The 26,668-nt window shown below is 41.2% G+C and overlaps 1 protein-coding gene across 4 annotated transcripts in view; it reads left to right on the top strand.

The window, feature by feature from the left end:
• The window catches only part of PHF6 (PHD finger protein 6), a 32,690-nt gene extending 7,629 nt beyond the window's left edge, over nucleotides 1-25,061 (top strand). The window contains exons 4-12 of one of the 4 annotated variants that reach the window (XR_013957582.1): nucleotides 1,300-1,433; nucleotides 1,742-1,785; nucleotides 12,429-12,595; nucleotides 12,773-12,916; nucleotides 14,104-14,208; nucleotides 14,984-15,117; nucleotides 15,725-15,854; nucleotides 20,205-20,257; nucleotides 24,929-25,061. Coding sequence is in view for 3 of the 4 variants with exons in the window: in XM_080625064.1 (XP_080481190.1) it covers nucleotides 1,300-1,433; nucleotides 1,742-1,785; nucleotides 12,429-12,595; nucleotides 12,773-12,916; nucleotides 14,104-14,208; nucleotides 14,984-15,117; nucleotides 15,725-15,854 (858 nt within the window). In the remaining variant the exon portion in view is untranslated. Of the gene's footprint in view, nucleotides 1-1,299; nucleotides 1,434-1,741; nucleotides 1,786-12,428; nucleotides 12,596-12,772; nucleotides 12,917-14,103; nucleotides 14,209-14,983; nucleotides 15,118-15,724; nucleotides 20,120-20,204; nucleotides 20,258-24,928 lie in introns of those variants that run through there. The other 3 variants (XM_080625064.1, XM_080625066.1, XM_080625065.1) reach the window with 3 other exon arrangements.
• Nucleotides 25,062-26,668: the final 1,607 nt, after the last annotated feature.

Below are 26,668 nucleotides of genomic sequence, written 5' to 3'. Positions count from 1 at the left end.
TTCACATGTACCTATTCTAACTTGGGAACGAATTAATGTCCTGACAGTGACCATTTGAGTAGCAGGACTTGTACCAAGGGGATAAATATTTTATTCCTGTCAGGAAACAGAGCAATAAATCAATATAAAAATACCTGTGGTCTGTTTTGGTCATACATCATGGTGTTCATAAAAAGAAAGTTTTCTTTTAGTCATTTCTGGCCTTCAGAATACTCGAGTACTGACTAAAATGGATTGGATGGATATATTTTAAACCTAGGCTTTTATAAAGAGCTTTGATCAGCCGTGGTTTTATTTTAAGCCATAATGTATAACAAATTTATGAGGTGAAATACTCATACAAATTGGATAACAACTGAGGAACAGTATGTAGCTAGACCATTTCTGAGCTTGCAGAGGAGTAAATGGAGATGATCCAAGGCTTTGACATTTTTACTGTTCAGTTTAACATTGTTAAAAATTGAAAACCAGGATGGTGATACATAACAGTGATGGGGTGTTTATCTGGCATATTTGGGACTAACAAGAATTTGACTAAGCCAGTGCTGCGGACAGGAAGTATATTCCTCAAAGATAGGGTTAGGAGCATGATAGTTGATGTATCCTAAGCAATGATGAGTCTACTACAATAAGAACTAGTTAGCAGGAAAGAAGAGTAAAGCAGCAGGCTCCCACTTGACCTTTTCTGTAATGTAAATCTAAAGAACAAAATTTAGTCTAATTGAAATAAATTCATTGTATTTAACAACTACTTCACTAAATTCAGTGTTTTGGAAATGACTTAATGTATAGGGAAAAAAAAGAGAGAACTGCTGAGGCTAAGGTAGGTTTGCAGGTCATCAGCATTTCTGACTGCAGGACTCATTGCCAAATGGATGTCTTTTTAATTCCTTCTACCTTCATAATGTAATTCAGAATGCAACAGGTACAATTCGAGTTTTAACTTTTGAGATGGTTGGTACAAACAGCTTGTCCTTGGGAGGGGCTTATTGAGGTGAGCAGCTGTGTTGCTTTCATCACATCATCAAATACATTCCATGAAAGTAAATTACTTATTTTCTTCATTTAATTGATAATCTGATGGTTAATGGTTAGTCTGATAATGTAATATGATGGTTCTGACACTGTTGCAGAATTGCAGCAAATTTCTCCTTGATTAAAACCACCCAAGAGCTGGAAGAGCAACACCAAGTGCATAACTTCATTTATTTTGTCACCAGAGGTGATTATTGTGTTGGTTTTGAACTCAGAAATACTAAGCCAACAGTAACATGAATTGTGCTTTCTTGTTCTTTACAGATGTGCTCTTTATGCCATTGTCCTGGAGCGACCATTGGCTGTGATGTGAAAACATGTCACAAGACATATCACTACTACTGTGCTTTGCATGATAAAGCTCAGATAAGAGAGAAACCCTCACAAGGCATTTACATGTAACTATTATTTATTTGTTATCTTTATTTTGTATTTATATTTCACATTCTTTGTTTTAAAAAAAAGAAAAAAACCCCCCAAAGAAAACCCCAAAACCCCACTTTGGAATCTAAACAAAACTATTTTAAAGTTTTCTAATGATGATTGTGGCATTCAAACTAGTGATGTGCCAGAAAAGCGTATTTTCACTGCAAGATTTGTCTTGGAAGTGGGAGAAAAAAAATGTACTGGCATTTAAATTTAAAAGATGAGTAAATAATCTGTGAATCGTGACTGACTTGACAGTTTTCAACTACTTTGTTTATAGGATTTTATGTCGAAAACACAAGAAAACTACGCATAACTCTGAAGGTAAAATTATTCAATATAAATTTTTCCCATTGTAGAAAGATACTTGGTTACATTGAATTTTTCTGGAGAATAGAAATGTTTTCAGGAAAAATCAGAAGTACATTTTTTTTGAGAAACAATGAGTTTGGAAGCCCATCTGATTGCTGTATTTTCTCTAAACATTATTGGTTGAGGTAGAGAAAAACCTTCCAAACCATCAATTTTAGGATGTTCAAAAGATTTGAAAGTAATGCATTCCCTTCTGGGGAAAAAAGCTGGCTTGTATTTGTAGTTAAATATGCACAATATTAACATCTAAAATATATTGTTAGGTTACAGCTGATTTTTGCTATTGTTAATATTTCTAAATACTCACTTTAAACTATTAAGTAGTTTAACTCTTTGAATAAGAAGGACCCAATAGTAAATGCAAAGGTTTGTGGTCAGGTCACTTGCAAATATAGTTCTGAGTCATGCTGATGAACAAAAAAAGCTGTGAATACATTCATCAAACCTGTGCCTCTTTGCAGAGGAGAGTAGTGAAATGCATGAGCAATGATATGCCACAAACGTAGATAAATCATGTGGTCCATTACAATTCCAAACTAGTTGTGCTGTTATGTATTTATGCAGGGATTTTTCCTTTTCCCATTTTTCCACTGTGTCTGAATTGGGTAAGCAAACAGTTGTTAGTTTACTTTTTGCATTGCTTTCAATTGAAATGTCATCAGATTTAACTAACATGTATATGACTTTATTTAGTGAAGATCACATTCATAAATACTTCAGTCTCTCTCTGCCAAATGCATTTTTAAGGTTTAATGCCCTACTTTTATGCTCTGGGTAGCGGATACATTAATGGTAAGGTTTGGATGTTAGGTCAATGTTCAGAAAGATATTGAAGGCAGTAGAAGATCCCACATGAACACTTTACTTTTTGGCTATTTACATAGTTGTTGTTGTGCACTTTGTCTGAAACACTCTTTGATTTTGCTATTACTAGGTTTAAATAAGAAAAGCAGTATGCATGTTGTATTAGTTCTAGAGAGAGACAGGGCCACATTATCCTGTAGTTGGCGCTTTGTTTTGGGGTTAGAAACAAAATATCAAAGACATTTGAGTCCAGAGAGAGATTAACCACTTCAACTGGTATTTCAACAAAATCTTTTATGTTACCTCCCAAATGGCTCCATGTTGGATATCTACCAAAAAATGCCTCCAATTCTGTATGGAGCCCAGTGCCTGTGGAAGAGTTCTCTGCTTGGAATTCCTTGCAGGATCTGAACTTGTGCTTTCTTTAAGAGTTTCTAGAAAACCATGATCTCCAGTGCTACAATGTCATTCTCTAACAGCAAAGGCTCTTCAATTTTATATGGATATATTTGGGAGGATGTGGGAAAAATTGCTAGAGGCATAGTGGCTGTTTTCTTAAGTGTTGATGATGGCAGTTTATGAAAGCATTAAACTAGATTCAGCCAAAGAGACTCTTAGGTTGACAGTAAGAAAAGGAGGAATAAACACCATCATTCAGAAAAGCCGAGGCCGAAGAACCCAATAGTAACTTATTTAGCATTGAACTGTGCACATATTTTTGGTTTAAAATATTTAGTTATTAAATACGTGTAGCTGGAATTCACTCCTTTGTTTTCTGGGATTTTTTAATTTAATATTTGACTGGAATTTTACCCAGTATGTTCTTAATGTTCCAAAGAGGATGTTCTCTTTTTAGTCCACATAGTTTAGGGAACTGTACCCATAGGATATAATTACTTACAGTTAGGGATTTGATAATGCCAAAACCCACGTCTCTTTTGTGATAGACCTCCCTTAAATTAAAGAAAGTAAAAGTCCATATTGCACCTGTCTCATGGCAATGACTTACAGCATTGTATAGCAACGGTATTTTGCTCCATTGAAAACTTAATTGCCTTTAGAAATAAACCATGTGGTTTTCAGAGTTGATGGAGGAATTTTGTTTCTTAGTACTTAAATGCTGAAATTTCCTCGCTGGAATGGTAACCGGATGGTGAGGTTAAGCTTCATAGATGTATTTTGTTGGTTCATTTCTCAAGGAAGATGTTAATAGCAAAGAGGAATTTCAGTGTGAAAGAATGGTGGTGTGTAAAACCAGAAAGGTTTTACTCTCTTGGTTTTGTTCCGTTTTCCTGCATCCTTGCTCTCAGCAGTGTTTTCATAACAGAACAGTTAAAGCTCATCTGTGGCTATGCCACTCAATGTAGGTGCACAGAAGCACTGGAATTATCAGTCCTTTTTAATGGAAGCTTATTGCTTCTGCTCTGGGATGTGGTTTGTTTCTGCCTTTCCCTTGGTCAATGTAGAACATCTGGGTGTGGGAGGGGTTTATCCTTTGTTCTCTGTATCCAGATTTAATTGTTGCAGTCCAAATACTTTTATTATATCACTTCTACTAGTGAATGCTCGAAGAGTTTTGGGGAGGGTTCAGTTTGGTGCAGTCCAGAAGAGTTCATTTTCTGTAGGCTGTACTGTTCCTGATAGTGAGATGTGGTTTTTATTTCCCTTCCCTAGAAAATAGGTGCTTTGAGGGGAATAGTTGTTCAAGTCTAAAATCTGACTGATGTTGCTTTTGTTAGAAGTTCTAGCTTAAAAAGAGTATCTATTAGTCATTTAATAACAGTTCAAGACAATTCCTTTGGGGCTGCACTGAAATGTGGTTGAAGGACCTGTGTTAGAATTAAAATTACCCAATCCAAACCTAATAAAAAGGACTTCTTAGATGTTATTTATTGCTGTCATGAAGTTCAAGTGGCACGAGAATTCGTCAGACTGAGTATCTCTCTACTCATCAAGACAAAATTAATGAGCAATGGGAGTTCATTTTCCTTTCACTGACAGGAGTTGCTGAACAACCTCCTGTTTTTCTTTGCATAGGAAAATATGAAACACGACAGGAAGTATTGTGCTCTGAAATTCATTGCCTGTTACAGCAGGTTGTTGTTTGTCTCATTTATTTGTATGACCTAGCCTTCAGATGATGTATTATAGGAAAACTGTATTTCTTCTATATTCCCTTTGTGTGTGTGTGTGTATATATATTTCAGAGTGATTCTTCTATGCTGTGTTCCCAGTAACTGGGAGAAGAACAAAGTGAGGTGATCTCACGCTTTGGACTAGGCTGGGAGGTCAACAGATTTGCAGCCACCTTCTCAGAGAAGCAGACCAAGTTACTAGAAAGCTTCATGTCTAGATTTGTGTCTTGCTGGTTACAGACCTAACAAAACAATCTGACCTGGACTCCAAGGAACAGTTTAATTTGGAATTTAGGGAAGCCATCCAAGCTTTCAGTACCTAACAGGTTACAGGGATTGGTGCCAGTGCTTTCAGACTGTCACAGCTAACTGTTAGTTGAATTACTGTTCAGTTTGATACAATTGCATTTATTCTCCTTGAAGAATAGGGTATTGTTGAACCGAGGCTTTGGAACTGTTGGGATTTATTCCAGTATATTGGAAATAGTTGTTGAAGAGTTGGAAATCTGGTATCTTTGTTCCCTGCAGGTGGGGCTGCACCTGCCCCTGTGGTGAATTTAGAACAAGTTCAGCTGATCATCAATAGTTTAATATAAACTAAGATAAGGATGTACTTTCATTCTGCTGTGACATAGCAGTAAAGTAAAAAATAATGAAGAAAGCAATGTAACTATCTATTGTGGACGTTAAAACAGATACTTGGGAACTGCGGGGTCAGAAAATAAAGTGTCCATAATGATTCTTACTGTAGCTGTCCTCAGCACCTCAAGGAACTGTTTCCACAGTGGAAATAAGGACATTCCCTGTCTCAGCATCCTTTTCATGTTCTTCTAAAGATTAAATGTGAAATCTATGTTTCACATACTACTGTGTGAGTTGGGGCAGGGTAATATTTCTCTGTGAGATCTATATCAACCCATGTACTTTTTCAAAGCACTGTAAGCCAGATGCTGGCAGGAAAAACAGTTGCAATCTTTTGGCTTTATAGTTAGGTAACATCCTGATTCATCTATGGATCCTTTAATCAGGGTTGGTTCATAGTTGCCTTTTCTGTATCACTATTCACGACATAAATTGCCTAACGTTGCATGCATTTAGTGCAGACAGGTATAAAAGTGTCTGTGATGTTGGAGTTGGGTGTCATTTCAGGTCTGCTGGTGGATGGTAACAAATCCTTCCTCAGCTCTGCTAACTCAACCTTCTTGTTGCCTGTCTTCTGGAAAATGCTGCTCTGAACATGACACTGAATGTACGCAGTGGGTCCAGGCAGTAAGTTAGCCATCTCCTATGCAGTCTGTTCCAGACTAAAGAAGGGATTTTGCAGAAGCACCACAATGGTGTTTTCTCATGGGAAACTCCACAGCTAATGGAAAAGAAAAAGATGTAAAAGAAATGTGGTGAATGGTTTGTCCTGTTTGAGGAGCTGCCCTGTCGTGTTTACGTTGTAATTCTCCTTCTTATCTAAGCAAGAGATAATACAAATAGAAACTTGGTCAGCCAACTTCTGCTTAACAGGTTTCTCATACCAGTTGTCACAAGCTTTCTGGTTATGCAGACGGCGTATTGTCTTTGCCAACCATTAGTTGCTTGAAAAAGCATTAAATCGTATGCTTATGGAAGATTATTTTATTCACTTTCTATGTTAAATATACTGAATTAAAGAAATAATCTCAGGTACTTCATAACATGGCTACTATTCAACCAAAACCACCTTATGGACGAGAGTCATCAGTTCCTGTATCTGGTACTTCCGGAACATATATTAGTGATGGGGCTGAAGGGGTAATTTAATGTTTTTTTCCTTTCCACTCTTATTTTCTCCATTTTAGATATGTTTCAAGTAACCTGGTCTTTGTCCGTTAAAAATAAAAAGAAACAAAGCTAAAAAAAACCCCAAACAACCTAAAAATGATATTCAGCATTTTGATTATCATTTCACATCATTTGCTGATAAAAGCTGCTATTATTTCATGATGGGTTTACCCGATAATGAATTTGCTTGCAAGGACGTTTATGCAAATCTCTGGTTCTTATTAATGCTTATAGATGCATTCATGTTTTTATTAATGACTACCGGGACAATAAGGTTTTGCCAGGTTTTTTGACGTTTCTTTTCAATTTAAAATGATTATGTTGCCACATACGGTTCATTGGGTTGCAGCCATATTTCAAGCACATCTTTCTTTAACATGCTCAAGAGCTTTTTTCTTTCTCTAGATTGTTTCTCTTCTAAAAATCCAGTAAGGTTGCTTTTGTTCTCTGTCATTTTTAGCCTGGTTTATCCCAAATGCACTGTAAACTTAAAATACACATGTGAGATTGCAGATTTACATAACAGCTTGTCTGAGCTACTTCCTCATGTGGCATTTTGGCTTCTTTTTATGTCAAGTCCTACTTGCCGATCTGTTTTGCCAGTCAGTTGTGTTTGTTATCTTCCTGGTACAGACTTGGCCCCCTTTGCTTCTGGATCACTTAATCTATTGTTTAAGGTAGTGTAGGAGGTGGATACTGAGAGCAGTATTAGCCTTTATTGTGTACATACTCTTTTTATTTGCTCTTTCACAACCTTTAAATCACTTAATTCTTTTGTTACTTTGTTTTAGCCTAGCTTTTGGAAAAGGGTGATTCCCTGCATATTTTGAGCTTATGCAATATAGAATAGATGGGTGGTATCTCAACCTCTTCTGCCAAGCCTTATTATAAGCAGCAAAACATCTTGATCCTTTTTCCTTCTAGTCATGATCAAGGAGGGGTTTTAGGCTTCTCACTGAAGCTGAGTCTCCCTGTTAACAGTTTGTGTAATCCAGCATTTTGTGGTACCTTGTACTGCTCATGGATTTCTAACATGCGCATTTGGGGCTCATTGCTGCTCATCTTTTCATTCATCTGAATTTACAGTGTCATGTTCTTAGGTGCTTTTTAAAACATAGAATGTTTCCTCTTGGTTTCTACCCCCAACCCTCCTCCTCAGACCATATTGCGTATTGAGCTTGGTTTTCCAGATATAGCACTTAGGGACTTGTGAAGGAAGCTCGTAAGATACCTCCTTTGAAGACTCTAGATAAAGTTATGTTGAGATTATTGTGATGATTGTAACAATTGATGCAGTGATGGGCTATGGGATAGGGGGCGTTTGCAGGACGTCTAGGGAGTCTCAGGGGATTCAGAGAAAGGGTGGTATCCATGATAAAACATCATCTGGTCAGGGAGGTGTTGAACAGCTTTTTGTGTTTTCCTTAGTTCAAGCTGACATGAGAAGTTGGAAACACCCAGCCATCAGATGCCAGGGAAACAGGGTAAGCTGGCAGTGGGCTTGAGGGGAGGGATAGGGCACAGTCCTAACTGTGTATTAAACAGTCAAGACCATCCAAGGCAGGTATATTTTAAAGCTAGTTACAGTCTCTTCCTGTACTATTACTGTAGTTCATAGTGCTGTTAAAATTGAGAGAAACCTAACGGCTTGAGGTATCGGTTTTGAAGATAGATGTGGTAGAGCAGATCCTCCCATCTCGATGCTGTTACGGCATAGGTCCATGTCACTGTTAGTAGGAGACCTAAATCTGAAGGAGCTGTATTTTAAGGAGGGGCTATTCATCAGAGACTGTAGTGACAGGACAAGGGGTAACGGGTTCAAACTGAAACAGGGGAAGTTCAGATTGGATCTAAGGAAGAAATTCTTTACTGTGAGGGTGGTGAGGCACTGGAATGGGTTGCCCAGGGAAGTTGTGAATGCTCCATCCCTGGCGGTGTTCAAGGCCAGGTTGGATGAGGCCTTGGGTGCCATGGTTTAGTGTGAGGTGTCCCTGCCCATGGCAGGGGGGTTGGAACTGGATGATCTCAAGGTCGTTTCCAGCCCTAACTATTCTATGATCTATGATTCTATGATTCTTAATGAAGGGGTCAGGTAGCATCTTGATTTCAGTGAACTCTGAACTTCATGTGGAACTGTTAGTTTGGAGCGCAGAGAAGGGGTTCTCCTGTGCGGAAAGCCCAGCAATGGTGAGGGGGTTTTTTATCTTCCACTGAAACGATCTTTTCAAAATAGAGCATTTTTTACCTTTTAAATCCTAAATATTCTAGTAATTGTAGACTGAAAAAAAGCATTTGGTTCTGTAAGGGGGCTGTGACATCTCGTATAAAACGTGGGTTTTCATAATGTGTGCTTGGGTTAGGGTTCCAGTTTTGAAAGCGTGACTGTGGAGAGTTCAGGCTGTGCTTTAATGTCATTTAGGGATGGACTAAGAGGTGGAAAGCAGCACGATTGACAGGATTGCTAAGGAGCTTTGGAAAACATAAGGAATGTTGATGAATGGACTGCATTTTGCTTCATCAAATACAGTAGGGAAATACGTGGAATGCTTGTGGCAGGGACAGTTTGAACTTCTTACTGATGTTATTTAAGGGGTCATGAATTCAATAGTCATATTTTTGTAAGGCTTTTCTTCTTGTTTACTACAACCATCTGATTTCTGTCAATGTAAAAGCAGAGACCAAAGATCTACAAATTTGGTTCAATACGCTGATGAGGGACAAGATAAGAGAATTCTTTCCTTTGAAGGAGGTTGTTAAAACTTGCTGTATGCAGGCTGAGCAGTGCGATACCTGAATTCCATCATCTTGCTTGGGGGATTCAACAGCTATGATAAATGAAAAGTAGTGTTAGATAGACACTAGATAGATTGCTCCGACACCTGGGTCGGAGCAATCCCAGGCACAGCTACAGCTTGGGCAAAGAAGAAATTTAGAGCAGCCCTGCAGAGAAGGACTTGGGGGTGTTGGTCGATGAGAAAATGAACATGAGCTGGCTGCAGTGTGCGTTCACAGCCCAGAAAGCAACCGTATCCTGGGCTGCATCAAGAGGAGCGTGACCAGCAGGTCGAAGGAGGTGATCCTGCCCCTCTGCTCTGCTCTCGTGAGACCTCACTTGGAGCATTGTGTGCAGCTCTGGTGTCCTCAACATAAAAAGGACATGGAACTGTTGGAACAGTTGAGGCCCAAGGCATGGTTTAGTGTGAGCTGTCCCTGCCCATGGCAGGGGAGTTGGAACTGGATGGTCTTAAGGTCCTTTCCAACCCTAACTATTCTATGATTCTATAGTAAATTCTGAGAAGGAAATGGGAAGTGCATTGTTTCGGTAGATAATCCATTTTGTCATGGATTCCATTTTTTCAGAGTAAAATAAATGGTACTTTTATCATCTAATTAGAAAATAATAGTATATATTAAAGCATAGGAATGTTGTAATAGATGGACTGCTGTATTTCAGTAGCGACTTGGATATATCTGTATGTAGCTGAATAATCTGTCATTTTAAGACAGAAAAATTTGTAGATTTCTATTCACTTCTTCCTCAATTTTTGCCTCTTTCTGCCTATACAACAGAGTAAAGCTCTGGGGGAATGAACGTGTTGTGATGCATCTGGGTTAGTTTTCTGTCCTTCATTAATGAATGTGCAACAAGCTAGAGCTTTCTTGGGGGTTAGCAGAAGATACAATAGGCTGAGCTTAATAGGATACACTTGTATGCAAGGCCTTGGGCAGTAGTAATCATAGAATCATAGAAGAGTTAGGGTTGGAAAGGACCTTGAGATCATCCAGTTCCAACCCCCCTGCCATGGGCAGGGACACCCCACACTAAACCATGGCACCCAAGGCTCTGTCCAACCTGGCCTTGAACACCGCCAAGGATGGAGCATTCACAACCTCCCTGGGCAACCCATTCCAGTGCCTCACCACCCTCACAGTAAAGAATTTCTTCCTTAGATCCAATCTAAACTTCCCCTGTTTCAGTTTGAACCCGTTACCCCTTGTCTCCTCCAAGTTGATGGCTGTGGAGTATGTTCAAGTCTTTGACTTCAAACTTTTGCGCAGTTGAGTCAGGAAATAGGAATTTGATTTGATTTTTATGTGATAATAGATGTGGAAGACGAGTTCTGGAGAAGCAGCATTTAGTCTCAAAATAGGATGTCTTGTCTGGATCCTGAGGCCTGGTACAATGGTGATAAGTGCCATAGCAATGCTGTAATAACAATAACAATAACAATACAGTTAAGTGGTCCATTAATGTATAAGGAAGATGTTCCATATCATCTGATTAGGAATTCCTTTTGTTTGGGGACTCATAACTGATGTTTGTGGTTTGGATTTTGAGAAGGGAGTTCTTTAGTGGGGGGGGGTGTGTGTATGTGGATGCTTCCGTGAACCAGTCTGCTGAAATGGATTGCTATTTGAGCAGGGATAGGGGTTACGTACTGAATAAAGATCCTCTTGTGAAAAGCTGATGATCAGGAAAGCTGTTAACAACTGAACAGAGCTGGTTATTTCCTATTAGATGTGACTTAACTAGATCATACTGGAAGCAAGCTTAAGTTTGCAGAATTGATCTGTATCAACTGTAGAGCTTTGAAGTATCAAAGGAGAGTCTGTCAGAATACTGGGCTATGCTGGACCTGCTTGAGTGAGTCCCAAGGAGGCCATGGAGATGCTGCCAGTGCTGGAGCAGCTCTGCTCTCGAGCCAGGCTGAGAGAGCTGGGCTGGGTCAGCCTGGAGAAGGGAAGGCTCCTGAAGGGGAGACCTGAGAGCAGCTCCAGTGCCTAAAGGGGCTGCAGGAAACCTGGAGAGGGGCTTGGGACAAGGGCCTGCAGGGACAGGCCAAGGGGAATGGCTTGAACCTGCCAGAGGGGAGACTGAGATGAGCTCTTAGGCAGAAGCTCTTCCCTGTGAGGGTGCTGAGGCGCTGGCCCAGGGTGCCCAGAGAAGCTGTGGTTGCCCCATCCCTGGCAGTGTTCAAGGCCAGATTGGACACAGGGGCTTGGAGCAAGCTGCTCCAGTGGAAGGGGTCCCTGCCCGTGGCAGGGGTTGGAGCTGGAGGAGCTTTGAGATCCCTTCCAACCCAAACCAGGCTGGGGTTCTGTGATTCAGCAGTTGAGGTGACATTTTCAAAGGCACTCATCAGACCTCTTTGGTGTGTCCGTATTAAAAATACCCATTCTTACATTCTTAATGGTCTGTAAATCTTTTATCCGGAATACTGTGAGTGTGGGTGATTTTCTGTAAGCTGGTAGCTGCTTTTAGCTATCGATGTAAAAATACACTGTATTAAAATGAAATCTTGGTTTTGTTTCATGGAGGCAAAATACATTTCAGTATTAAAACTTGATGTTAATGTTACAGTCAGAACGGGTGAATTTTGTCTTAAGTCAAAAGGCATTATTTAATAAAGCAAGGGGAGGGCTGTTATTTGGATACACTGGCACACCATCAAGGGCAATTTACACTGGAGTTATGCATCTTAAATTAAAAGCTTATTTCATGGTTGAAGACATTTTCTGGTTTCAGTGTAGTTTAAATGCATCTTATTTTCAGTGGAGGTGAATAGATGTATCTGAGGGCAGGTTTTGGGTCTGAAAGTAGACATTCTATGAAATGCTAAACCTTCTTCCTATGTTATAAAGATGCAAAGCTGTGTGATCTATATAAAGAAGTAAATGTTTTCAGGATCTGCAGTTGCATGTTTGTCATAAATGGGGGAAAGCTGCTGGTTTTATTTCTGATTAAAATACAGGAAATACAGGTTATGTCTCATTTGTTTGTTGGTTTGGTTTTGCATAAGATCTTTTAGAATCTTATTTGATGATGTTTTCTAACTTCTAAAGCAGATTTAGAAGAAAGTATCAATGAACACGAGTTGGAGCCTTCACCTCCCAAAGGAAAAAGGAGGGGTCGTAAGGGAAAGCCAAGAAAAACAAACTTAAAAGGGCAATCAGAAGACACTAGATCTACGTCCTCACATGGCACAGATGACATAGAAAGCAGTTCCTATGTAAGCAGTAAATATGCTAAACTTCTTAGAAGGCAGAATTGCGTATTTCTTCTCTGCAAATGTAGTTTTTCTTAAAGCTTGCATTTGTCTGAGCCTCCAGCTGGTGGCCACAGGCTTTGAAAATGAAACCTGCTTTGTAACCCAGCAGTATATTTTAGTAAAATGTTTTTCTTTCAGAGAGACAGGTCTCCCCACAGAAGCAGCCCCAGTGATACAAAACCTAAATGTGGATTCTGTCATGCAGGTGAAGAAGAAAATGAAGCTAGAGGAAAGCTTCATATATTTAATGCCAAAAAGGCAGCAGCGCACTATAAGTGCATGGTGAGTAACGGCGTTGTTGTGAACCAGTCTATCACGTGGATTTTGTCTGAATTGCTGTTTTACATTTTAATACAGTACCCTCGCATGTAATTATGCATGAGGATTGTCTGTGTGCTGATGATCTCTTTAAGCACTGAAATGTTGCAAAGTGAGCAATTCATTTATTTTCACTGTGGGCAATATGGATAAAAGTTGGCTACGTGCTAGGAGTGGAATTAGCTCAGGGAGATGCTTTAGCTTATTAAAAATGCTCCCTTAACATCTAAATGCACACACAGTATTTACAAAGGAAATCAAAAAACAGCTTCAACTAAAAGAATCCATTACAAAAATAAAATCCCTTTACTCCAGAGGCATTCAAACAAAATCTGGGAAGAATCCATGAATTTCATTAATTTACTAACCGGTGGATTCAGAAGTGGGACATGGAAGTTCTAGAAAACCCTCCTTGACTTTAGATGATCATATCTGGAGAACAGTCAGCCTGAAAAGTATCTGCTAATTCCCATAAGCATGAGCAGATACTGCTAGCTCTATGAATGAGGTAGGGCTTTGAGTAACAAGCCTCAGTGGTCCCTGTTGTACCTCAAAATGAACAAATAGCCCAGGCAATCTGTGGTGTGTTAATTGTCTTCCTATACTTGAAGCTGCTGTGTGCCAGCAGCCTTGCTTCTTCAAGTGTTCTTCACTACCTTGTGTACCTGAGCTTCAGTTTTAAGACAGTTTAAACTGAATATGCCAGGGTGATGATAGTAGGGATGGTAATTCTGTGCTCTATTGTCAACCCTCAGGACTTTTCAGGTATGTTGGCATCAGCTCTGCCATGAAGCCGAATTATATCTATGTCACAGGGAAGGAAATGGAATAGTCCCAAAAAGTTGAGTCGTGTGATTGATAATATTGCCCATTTATTACTCTGTGTTTTCAGCATGTCATTATTTCTTGTCTACTTCTTTGTCTTTTAAAATACGTTTCTCCAAGGCAACGGTTAAAGCAGAGGGGTAGGTACCAGAAGGAATACTCATCATACTCATTACTCAGCATGGTTTTTTCCCTAGTTTGTTGGTAAACACATGCTGTCTGAAACCACAGAAGGGATGTTCAGTACTCTGTTATTCCAATACATAGGAAAAATCTCTTAATCACGTTGGTAACCTGAAGTGATTTTTGACTTGCTTGTTTTACAGTTGTTCTCTTCTGGCACTGTCCAGCTAACAACAACTTCAAGGGCAGAGTTTGGTGATTTTGATATCAAAACTGTACTTCAGGAAATCAAGAGAGGAAAAAGAATGGTACGTATCTGCAGGATGGGATTCTACTAAGGTGTATATGGCTTTGCCTCCTGCCTTTTGTGAAACAGTCTTTTCCATCTGTTTTTAAACACAAAATCTAAATGTATTGTCACTTTCACAACAGGTAACCGGGTAGGCATCACCTTAAAAATTAGTGGTGGTTTGGCATTACGGGATTTAGGGTTCTTTATGACAATGTACGTAGTAAATTACTATTAGTCTTTCTGTAATCATAGGATAGCAGCTTTGGATCCTGTGTTTCTAACAGCACAGTGTAAAACTACACATATACTTGGAGAATGTGTTCTTGCAGTGATGTGTTTCCAACTGTACAAAAATGTATTAAGGCCTCGGAGGTGGGGACGTTGGTAAAATGTCACATTGTATTTTATTAACATTCAGGATGTTTCTCAAGTGATAAGAAATAAAGAGGGAGGGAACGACCCTTAATAATATTGTTCCTTGAAAAAACCCATTGAAGATTCCCCATATATTAAGACACTAACTTCAATACCAATAAAATGATCTTGGAAGTGCAGTAATACATGCAATTTTCAATGCAATGGACAGCTAAATCCTAGTGTTTGGGTTTGAATAGGTTAGTATTATATAATTTCTGTTTTCCTATATCTTTGGTTAATTTTATATTGGAAGGATGATCTGCCAGAGAAATCACTCTGTTCCAAAACGGTAGTCATAAGTATGAGGAACACTAAACTGAATACTGAGGGGTGAGAGACTAAAAGGTTGCCATTCTCTTCTTTCCCCTGCACAGAAATGCACACTTTGCAGCCAGCCTGGTGCTACTATTGGGTGTGAAATTAAAGCCTGCATAAAAACATACCATTACCACTGTGGAGTAGAAGACAAAGCTAAATACATTGAGAATATGTCACGAGGAATTTATAAGTAAGGACCTATGTCATTCTTGAATTTATATTGAAAGTGAAGCTATTTTATGGCACATTTTCTGCCTAACTTGGCTAGTTAAGTATATTATTAAAAAAAAAAAGAATTCATTTGAATTGGTATTTTTAAGTAATTGCTGACTTTGCAAAATACTCTGTTGACTTAAAATCTGTGTAGTAGTGTTGTCATATGAGAAAATGCATTTACTTGTATTGTATTTTCTCCTCGGTTAATCTGTGATTTATCTTGAGGAAACCCTGGGCAATTTCTGTAATGATTTTTCCACGTTGATATGTTTTGTAGCTAATTTTGGGGGGTTTTGGCCCAGAACTGCTCGTGTCAGTGGAGTTGCCAGAGTGGCTTTGCCACAAGAGGGCATTCTCTGAGCAGTGCAGCAGCAGTTCTCCAAAACCAGCATCAGCAAAGTTCTGTTGCCTGGTTTTGAACCTTGTTTTCTTTCTCAGTTTAACCGATGCCTAACTGAAGGCCATGAATGAGTTCAGAGAGTTAGTGACAGACTTGTAGCACATCTCCAAATGACTTGAGAGGAAGGTCGGGTGTAGATACTTTCAGTCCCAAGTCCTAACTATCTCCTTTGTTGTACTAGACTCTATTGTAAAAACCATAGTGGAAATGATGAAAGAGATGAAGAGGATGAAGAAAGAGAAAGCAAAAGCCGTGGCAAATTAGGCACTGACCATAATGACATTCCTCAGCAGCAGCTCAATGGAAACTAGGTATGGAAGTTCCTCCTGACAGATCTGTTACCGAGACCAAAACGCAATATACATTTAATGTAGTTTATTGCAGTGAAGTATTTAGTGTATGCAGAGAAGTACTTTTTATTGGCAGACTGTAGAAAACTGGGGAGGATTTGTTGTTTCTTTTAAATCCAGCTGACTTTGTAACAGTCTAAGAAGGGAGGCCCTCATTTCTATTGCTAAAGCTAGCTGTAATGTCAGAGCTGCTGAATGCTTTTCTGTACGATTTTAAATTTACTATTGTTTTCATCGTTTTTTAAACAGGTTCAAGGGACAGAGTTATAGAACTGGGAATGGCTAAGACATCATAACTACTAATTCTTTTCAATTGTTTTCTAAACTCAGAAAAGGGTCAGTAACTTTGTACTGCCCAACTCTGTTAGAAGTTTCATTGAACTGCCTGAAACGTTCATGTGTGTGAGCCTTCAGTAAGTGGCAGAGTTTTACATGTCAATATTATGTAGTTTGTAGTCTGCAGTGTCTGGAAAAAAAAAATGAAACACTATATAAATGATATGTAATATGTACAGTGTCCAAAGTTAAGGCAGACATTGAAATGAAGTAAGATCTATATTTCTGGACTGAATAAAAACCTTACGATTTGGAACGTGTAAGTTGTTTAGTGGATTCATGCAACGAGGGAAGGTCTTAGCTTAGTTTAATGAACAACATGGACAAGCTCGTGGTGGCAACAAGCTGGTACGTTGTGAATTTTGCATTCTCTTCATACACAAGTTACGGAGGCTGTACATGGGAAAGCTGCTCTCTGTTTTTGCTTGCAAAGCACACAGTAGAAAAGGACTCAGTGTACACCAAATCACGCTTGAACATTTCAGGTTGTTCCTGTTGTGATTGCTCATTCCGCCCAGCATTGTTTGCCGGAGATTTACTTGAGCAGCTGTTGGTTCTGAGCTGTGAGCTTTAGAACTCATGCCAAAGGGCTGTAGTTCATTCTTTTCCCCAAGGACCCATCCCTTTCTGTGTCCCTGATTTACAAAGAACACTTCACCAAGTGTGATTAAAACCTTACTCTACAAATGTTTGGACTCTGCAGCCCAATCTCTTTTTACTTCAGAGAGTTACAACTCTTAACTCACTATGGAATTTAGCCACCGTATCTGACGTCCATACCTCAAGTGTTCTGTGGTGTGTGGAACACTTCATGTTTTGTCCAGAATATGCATAAAGGTCCCATATTCTGTAAGAAGAATGAGGAAACAGCCTTTTTTTTTTTTTTTTTTTGCTAGATTGGTATTTATTTTTTAATCCTATGACCACTATATGAGAAATTTTGCTTATCATCATTATTGTTTTAGTGATTCTTTTTTCTCTTTCTGTCAAGTCAACAATCGCATCATGGGATTCTACTTGCTAGAGTTTGATGTTCCTTTAGGGAATAATCAGATCTAGACTATACCAAACTTAACAGGTCAGTCCTGTGACTGCTGTCAAAACACCTTGTCATTTCTAATGGCTACTAGCTTCTTCAATTGGTCTGTTAAAGCACATGCTCAGACTTAAATAAAACCAAAAAGCCGAACCTAGTCCACATGTTTTGTCTGTTGCTATCGCATCACCTTAATTGTTTGTTTAGGGGGTTGACTTGTTTCACTCTGAACTCCCAGCAAAACTCCTGGATTTGAAGGAAGGAAACAAGCAAAAGACACTGATTTGACTATAAACTGCTACAGTTCTTCTGTGATTGGTATTGCAAAACCAGTTCATTTGTAACACGAGTTTCTGTAGCATTTTTTTACTTGTATTTTTAAAAGATTTAACGTGTGTCATTTGTCTTCTTATGCATTCCCTTAATGTCTTGAGGGACTCAATGACTGTATCTTGGAGTTTCTAACATTTTACCTGTTAGAATTCAATCAAGTCTGTTTGCTTTCCTGGAGAATAATGCCGTTTGGAAAGAACTCTTTGCTGTGTACAGAAAATATTCAGTTCCTGCTCTAAACATGATGCCATTGATCATTTTTCTTTTGTATTTGTAACTTTCACAATTAAAAGCGTGACTTGAATTGCAATGACAGATCGATTATTGCCAGTGTCTATCGAGGTGTGCTGTTTCTTCTAGAACATAACCATTTTTCAGCCACTCAGAACAGTTTTAGAATGCAAAATGCCATCCTTCAATGTTGAAATTACTTCTAGATGCGTGCCTCGGACATGGCCCTCCCATGGGAAAAAGGCACTTTGTTTGCAGCTACTGTATTTTACCTGCGGTTGCATGGGGTAGATCTGCCAGCATACTGATTGTATTTGAGACTGAGCTCTAATTCATAGTGTGTCGGTTGCTTAGTGTAATATTCAGTCCAATCACTCATCTCATAGGAAATAGATTACCCCATTCCATGCCTCGAAGAACCAGAACAGCACTTTACCTTCAGGTAGCAGAGAAGTAAGTGGCTGGTTTACCTGTTACCTCTTTGTGCTGAGATGGCCTGTCTCAAACTGTCATTAATTCATGGAAGCAAAGTCGAAAGCGAAACTCTTTCTTATGAGCCTCAAATGTGTCATAACTGACTTCAACTCATGTATGCTGGGTAAAAGTGCCTTACAATGTACAAATTGTATTTATATGTTCCCAAGTAGCATCACCTGCTGGGGAGTAATTCTGTCGTGGAGTTAATATTTAGAAGAAATGTACCTCAGCAGTGTATTTACTGTACATCTCTGACATCCTTAATTGTAGTTTTCAAAAGCATGACAATGTATGATAGTATCCAACATTTACATCATTTTTTTAAGACAAAATACTGCCATTGCTGTCTTTTTATGTGTATTTTAGCTTGGAATTTCAGACGGTCTGTCTGATGTTTTGGTTTGGTTTTTCTTTTGGTAAAGCAATGTAATCTTTGCAAGCGTATATTGAAGATTCTTCTGGAGCATCTACCAGAATGTTAGAAGTAAAGAAAGTGCTCTATAGGTGAAATAGGTATGTTTCAATTAGCTAGGTAATGCAGTCCATTTGTTACCAAGAACTTTCTTTAATAGGCACCTTCTGCTTTCATCTCATGATCTGAGAACTCCTGAACTTAACAAGACTTGTCTTAGGAAACTGGTTTCACTTTATTTTTCCTTTCTTTTTGGCCTTTGGGCATTTATTTTGCTCACAAGAATAGTTTGTGCTGTTTAAGATGCCTGGAACCCTCTGAGAGAAGAGGTTTCTCCCCAACTCACTGTATCTCTGTATGAAGAGATCTCCCCAACTCACTGTATCTATATTAACCGATCTGCAGTTGTGCTATACCAGGAAAGGACTGTACCAAGGAAGGACAGGCATCAGAAGGCTATTCTTCAAATAACTGAGGATACAGCTGGTGTCATGCCAGAGTCTCACACACCGTAGCAGTAAGCTGGGCTGTCTCTCCGTTGCAAGGAAGGGTGAGAGGCTGGTTCAATGTAGTGAGCTAGGATGAGGTAGATGAGGTGATCAAAAGCTCTACTCCTTCAGCAGGGACTGATCCCAAGGAGGTAGGTTTTGTGAGAAGGCTTTAGGAGTTACACCCACACTCCACAAAGTCCCATCTTCATGTGCAAAGAGCTGTGCTGATCTAGGATGGTGTGAGTGTACTGAATCTGGCCCTAAAACATGGAATCGGAGAAGAGAGCTTGCTTCTCCCTGCTGCCTGTGTGAAAAATAACCTCCTGTTAAACCAGAGTGAAAGATGAAGAGGTGATCATCTGTGTGAAAGATCAGACTGCTCTGGCAGGTGATAATCAGTGCATTCCAAAAATATTAACATGCCGAATCAGACTGACAAGAAAATTAATCCTCATTAGATGAAATTAATCTTAAAAGAGAACTGAAAGTATATTATAGCAAATAGGAACTCTTCTTCCATGTCACCAGACTCCACTGTATTAGTGACGGGGGTTAAAAACCAGAACACAGCTCTTGATTTCTATACTCGTTGAGGCAGTTTCTATATATGCATATATATGCACATCCATTAGCCAGCAGTGACATCTCAACCCTTAAAGAATCCTGGAGAACTGTTGCTTGTCAAAAAGCACTCAGGTTAGCCTAATGTTTGCAGCTTTTGCTCTAACATACATTTACAGTAGGTGTAAAGACAAGGAATGTATGAAAGAGGGTAAATGCATTCCTATCTACAATGTTATGTATATTTTGTTCCTGTTATATTGGCTTTACTTCCAAAGTTGTAGTTTGCAGTATTAGTTTCTTTTTATTGGTATCCTTGCATATATATATTCAATAAATGAGTTACGAATTTCATCTTTGCATATCTGTCCTTTTTCTGAACGTATCACTTCTACAACTGTCATTTTAATGCATAAATGCTGTATTTCCTATAGAGGTTACAGACCCAGGAACGTTTTACCAGGAGAGAAGTGAGAATGCGTGCTTTGTGAGTATGGCACTTACATAGTGATAACTCTTCATACTGGTGTATTCTTCTTAACATGGTGCTGCTCTGCATTTACCACAAGTTAATGGGAAGGGGCTGACTCACTGCTGGGTCCCAGTCTCACCTTTCAAGAACTTTTCTCTTTCAAAGGTGAATTAATTTAGACTGAGATACCAAGCGACTGCAGAGTGTGTCCTGGTTTTGGCTGGGATAGAGTTAATTTCTTCCTCATAGCTGGTGCCATGCTGTGGTTTGGATTTAGGATGAGAATAATGGTGATAACCCACCGATGGTTTTAGTTGTTGCTAAGCAGTGCTTATACGAAGTCAAGGACTTCTCAGCTCCTCGTGCCCTGCCAACAAGCAGGCTGGAGGGGCACAAGGAGCTGGGAGGGGACACAGCCACCACAGCTGACCCTAGCTGCCCAAAGGGATGTTCCGGACCACATGCTGTGAACTCTGAAGGCTCAGCTTGTCTCTGCTTCCACCCGTCTGTTCAGAACTTGGGATCAACTGTTAAAACTGGAAGATTAATGGGAAAGAGAAACTATTGGTAAGCTACTAAAAGAAAGACCTAATGTAGTTTGTCCTGCACCAGAGTAACAAGCTTCCAGAACAGGAAAAGCAGTGGACACAGCTTTGCTTTAAGTGACTTTCCGTAAGGAAGCAGGGGAGTCTGGTCTGACACCGGTTTAAAAGTGAGGTTACAAAAACCTGTTTGGAAAACCCTACTCTGAGTGATCATTCATCACCCACAGCCCCACTGCAGGGGTGAATTGGTTGGGGTTCTCTACACTTCTGCTCTGGTTTGATGGGGTTTTTGTTTCATTGTAGGAAGCCCCAGACCTGAGCTAACTACTGACCAGGTAGAAGACAATCACAGTTGAAAATCAACTTGGTTAATTCCAAAGAGTTAGAATGGGATTCACTAAATCCAGGGGTGGGTTTGACAAAGCGTGTTTGTCCGCTTCAGCAGAAGCAACGTCAGCTGAACAAATACAGGACAGGCTGTGAGGGCAGCAGTTGTGCAGAAAAGTTCCCTTGAGGTTACAGCCAGGCACCAGCTGAATGTGACTCAACAGCATCCTGTTCCTGGCAACAACATAGCTGATGATGTTGTGGAATGTATGAACAGGAATGTAGCGTGAGATGCATGACGTGGTCCTTCTTCCTCATGTGGTAGTAAAAAGCCTTTCTTGGAATGTGGCGTCCAGTTGTAGGCATTGCACTTCATGGAAAGTGGGGCTTTCCATGGGCATAACCAGAGGAAAGCAATGGAAAGGGTGACAGGGTGGATGAAGGGGTTTGTTTCAAGGTGGGGGGAGAGACATGGTTTCAAATCGGTAAGAGCTGCAAAGAAGGAAGGAAACACTTTCCCTCACTGCTGCAGGTAGGGCAATAAAAATAGGTTACACTGCAGCAGAGACATTTAGCTTGGACATCAGAATGGGCAGCAGCAGGAGTTTGGCTCTGGAATGCCTTTCTGGGCTGGTTGTGGGATCTCTGGAATCTGAGGTTTTAAAGGATACATCAGCATCTTGTGGGGCTGGTGCACATGTCGGAGATGCTGGGGACCTGAGTGCCTCCTGGCTTATGTTTTCCTACTGAAGCCTTCTGCAAGGCAGAGAACTACTGTTCTGGAGCAGAGCACCACTGGCAGGGCTCCTGAGCTTGACCTCAGGGCACACAGCCATGTGTTTGCTTTATTCATCTTTTAAAATAGCTCTTGTGGTAATAAGAGCATCTGCAGGAGGCTGCCTGGTTGCTGTGAACTTCCCGACACCACCCAGTGCAAGGCACTTTCCATGCTCCCATTCCAAAGTGCTGGGAGCACTTAAACCCTCCAGCTTTTGAGTGAACGTGTCCCACACCTTGCATGCACATCTCTATTGTGTGAGAGTAAGCGGAGTGACAGCAGTGCTTCATATGAACCTGTGTGTGGGATTCGTGCACGCAACTCCTTGATGCTTCTTAACTGCGTGTGCACGTGGGATGCAGCAGTCTGGAGTGACTGATCTCTTCCCCAGTTGTTGCAGCAGGTATCTTAAACCTTTCCCTGAATTATTGCCAGAGGTTTCTTACTTCAAACCCGAGTTCTCCGCTTTTATTTTCCCTAAAGCAACATTCCAGCTGAGAAGAGAGTAACCAGGGCTGGTGCTGCTGGGTTTATATTCCTTGGATAGACCTGCAGGTTGCTTGGCACACGTGCAATGCCCTATTTCACGCTGCTGGCCAAAGGAAATAGTCTATATTCCGTTGCAGAGACTCCCATCGAGCTCCTGCCTGCCCATGGAGGGCATTGCAGAGGCTTGGGGCAGGAAGAAAGCTCCCTCCCTGGCCATATACTAAAAATAGGCTGATGCTGCGCAAACACTCGGCTGTGAACTTCCTCATGGCACGCAGCCGTGCAGCTGCCTGACAGTTTGAAGCCTGGATACCTCTCCAAAACAAGTCACTGAAGCTAAACACAATCAGCAGCACTTTTAATCTCATTACTCCCTGCTGCGCTGGATCAATTTTAGCTTCTTCCAGGGCACAGGCAGCAAACTTGGGATCTAAGTTAAGTTGGTTTTTACTTAAACCATGGTTAAAACTGGTGCTGGCAATGCCTGAAGTCTGCAAAGTTCAAAGCAGGGAGGATGCCTTTAATCTAACCCTGAAATAGTCAGGTGACACATCCCAGAAGTGCTTTCCTGCAGAGTTAAGAGCTGCAGTTGTTGGGCTGCAACAGGTTTTGAAACTCCAAATTGCTGTGAATGAAACACCCTTCAATTCTGCTTTAACAATGTGAAATTGGAAAGTCAGTTCTCTGCTCTAGAAAGGATAAACATCAGGCCGTGGGCAGCTGGACTGAGAGACACAAGTGATTCATTCAGGCTGTGAAGCCCATGAGTTCTGTGGGGTTGCCATCTTTTCCAGTGACTTTTACCCACTTCTTAGTGCCAGCATTTTGCCCTAAAAGAAATCACATCGCATTCTTTACGTTTTGACTACAAAGACTGATGTTTTGATTGATGTTTCAACTGAAGTACCAGGCTTCCTTGTTCTCTGTTTCAATAGCTGTTGATTGTTTAGACATTAACAAGATTCATATTTGCCTTTATAATGATTGCTCACTTGTAGCAAGAGTATTTTCCAAGATAGTTATTAAATCTGTGGATCATTTTCAGCTATTGCACAGGAATCACTGAAAACGCAGTAATTTTGCGTAGCTGTTTGTTCTCTTTATGTACTGTCAAATATTCTGCTTTATTTGCATCCTCTGTATCCAGTTACCTGATTTGTGCTGCAGTTAAACAGAAGATCAATGTCATTGTACTTATGTTCTTATTCAGCTCTCATCGATAGCAGGGCCACACTAGGCTGGATGTTTGTAATTTAAGATGTGCTTGGCAGGGGTTCAAAGAGACAGGAGCTCTTGGAAGGCCTCTCTGCTGCTGCCCAACAGTATTTACATCAGAAGGGGACTGTGGTTTGGGAAGCGTGGCCAGACTCAGAAGAAGCCAAGCAACCTGAGCCTTGGTGAGCTTAAAAGCTGTGGAAAACATGGATTAGCCCATCAGCTATCAGAGGTTTCTTATTTGAGGAGGGGATTGCAGTTGATAGATAAAATGAAGACAAAAGTGTTATGGGAAGCAAAATCCTCCTGGTGTCTTCTCTGTTGGAGCGCTTCATGGTTTCTGCAATAGGGTCAGTGGCTGGAGCCAGATGGGTTCAACAAGCATCAGGCTTATTTCTTGTTTCGTTCAGCTCTCTGGAGAGCAGGTTCAGAGGAGGTCCTGTTGTCTCTGTCCCAAAGCAAGGCTGTTCTCTCCCCTTGCGCTGGGTCCTTTTGTCTCGGGTGGATTTTGGAGGATGGATTTCGGAGGGGGGCTCTCAAGCAGGATCATGGGTGGGTGACAGCACGCAGGAATTCTAGCTCCCTGCTGCCTTGCAGGCCTGATGCGAAGGAGAGGGGAGTCCTGAAGCGCGGTTCCTGGTGTGTGCCGCTCCTCTCAGTTTCCCTTGTACTCTGCCTGGAGAAGATGTCTGGGATAGTTGAGCTGAGGCCACAATGCACGGGATGGGAGGCAGGGCCCTGCTCCCTGAAGCGTGATCTGCACTGGGGCAGCGCCAGCTGGATCTGCAGTACAGCCTTCTATCAGCAGTCATCTGATCAGGGTGCTGCCTCCTGCTCTCTTGTGGCCTTCCTCATTCTTCTCCCTGTTGTTAAAAGTCTTGCCACCTCTTGCCTTCTCACGCCACAGCCTTTTGGCCCCTTTGTCTGTGCTGGTATCAACAGGTTTAATTTGGTTCTTAAATGATGCTTGAACCTGGTTCCCTTGTGTGTAGCTGCACAGGCACCTCAGTGAGATGTGTGACCCAGCTGTTCTCCTACAGCTTTAGGAATGCTGCCTGGGGTTTGCAGGCAGGTCGGTGAAAGCAGATTTACCTGTTCATTACTCAGAAAGCAGCTGAGCAAGGAGGGGAATCCACATCCTAGAATCACAGAATCAGACTGGTTTGGGTTGAAGGGACCCTAAAGCTCATCCAGTTCCAACACCTTCCACTAGAGCAGCTTGCTCCAAGCCCCATCCAACCTGGCCCTGAACAGTGCCAGGGATGGGGCAGCCTCAGCTTCCTTGGGCACCCTGTTCATAAATACTTGTATAATACTGTGCACTACTTGCAGGTCTGAGAGCAATGGCATTACCCAGCAAACCCCAAGAGGGGGCAGGATCCTCTCCCTGAGCTGCTGCTCATGCTCTGGGGGTGCAGCCCAGCACATGGAGAGGTTCTGGGCTCAAGCACACACTGAAACCAGGTCAGTGGGGAGCTTCTCATCAACCAGATGATGAGATGGGTAAGAGGAGTAAAAGGGAGTCAGACGGGGCTTTATGGTGTCCTCCTGGGTTTTCAGTGCTACGTGACAATATCTCTGATAAACACTGGTGGTCCCCTCATGTGGCATCAGGGATGCTTGGTGAGGAGGAAGGGGGAGCAAGCCCAGACCCCAGAGCTGGGTCTTGGCAGCAGGGCTTGGGCTACGCAAAGTCTCGGGTGCCTCCAAAGGTGCAAGACCCCACAACACAGGGTCGTGCTTTGGGTCTGGCAGCTCGCTCCGGTGATGGGATCTGCTTTTGCTTGTTTTGTGCCATTTTCAGCTAATCCTTGTTTAAATCTCTGCAGGCCCTCAGGCTGGACCTTGGCACTCAGTAAATCCTGTCAGCAGGACATCAGTGTGTCTTTAGGTACGTGTGATGCCAAGTGCCAGCCTCTCTCTGTGTTGTGACGGACACTTGTGTCTGGTCCTGCTGGACAGGAACCACTGGGATAATTCCTAATGGATGTTTGCAGACAAAAGGTGATGAATAGCACAAATAACAGCATGAAAGGCTGGTGTGGTCTGCAGCAATCCCGTTGCTGAGGATGGCTGATGTTTTGTTGTGTCATTCTTGTGCCAGTGCCCATTCCTTGCGCTACTGAATCAAGAGCAAAATGTCTCGAAGTCCTCCAACCCCTGCCCAGAGTGTGAAAACCTTTTCTGTACAAAGAGGCAATGATGTACATAAAGGATGCTACCTGCATCTCCAGAGGAGTGCATTGGCTCAAGAGGGGTTTATAAGTACATTGGCATTTATTAGCTGAGCAGAGAGTGAAATCTTGGTAACTCTTCACCATCCAGGAAGTCCCAGTCTGGAAACAAGTAAGTAAATAGACCCCCTCTCCAAAATCCATGGAGACTGTCCCTGGGAATCACTTTGATGGCTAATTTCTGCAGAAGTCAACAAGACAAAGAACAGGAATAACATCATTTCAAAAGGTATTTTGCAACAAACAGCACCTATTCTGAATTCCTGAGGAAGGGTGAGTCTCTGACTTGTTTTGGTACATCTGGCTTCCTCTCCCTTCTGAAGCATTAGGCTAGGAACTGCTTTTAGGCAATTTAAATTCCTAGTCAGAGTGGTGGGGTTGCTCGTGGGGAAGACGGGATGTTTGCAGCCTAAACTCATGTGGTTTTTGCTCTATAGATCATCCAGTTAGATATTGCTTTTTGATTTTCCTCATGATTGAGGATGCTCATCTCAGGACTGGGGATATCCCATTTTCCCCCATTCTCTCTGCACTGGTCATAAGGGAGTCCTGGAAAACCCATTGTGCTCTTTGCTTTTTAGGAGCCTTGTTGAAAAACCTCAAACACTGGATAAATTCCCTGTGAGTCACTTGGCAGCAACAGCAAGGCTGGGAGGAAGAAATGAGGGAACGAGGGGAATCAGTGAACAGGGGTGACCTCGAGCGCTGACTCAGAACGCACTATTTCAAGTGCTTCCAAACAGCAAACCCTCAGTTGTTATCACCAGCTACTCCACCACTGCGGCACGTGGGGTTTAAAAGGCTGTTCGTAAAAGGCTGTTAATAAAGTTACTTACAA

The sequence above is a fragment of the Psittacula echo genome, assembly GCF_963264785.1.
Source record: "Psittacula echo genome assembly, chromosome: 8".
Classification (NCBI taxonomy): Eukaryota; Metazoa; Chordata; class Aves; order Psittaciformes; family Psittacidae; genus Psittacula; species Psittacula echo.
This window is presented reverse-complemented; position numbering and strand designations above follow the sequence as displayed.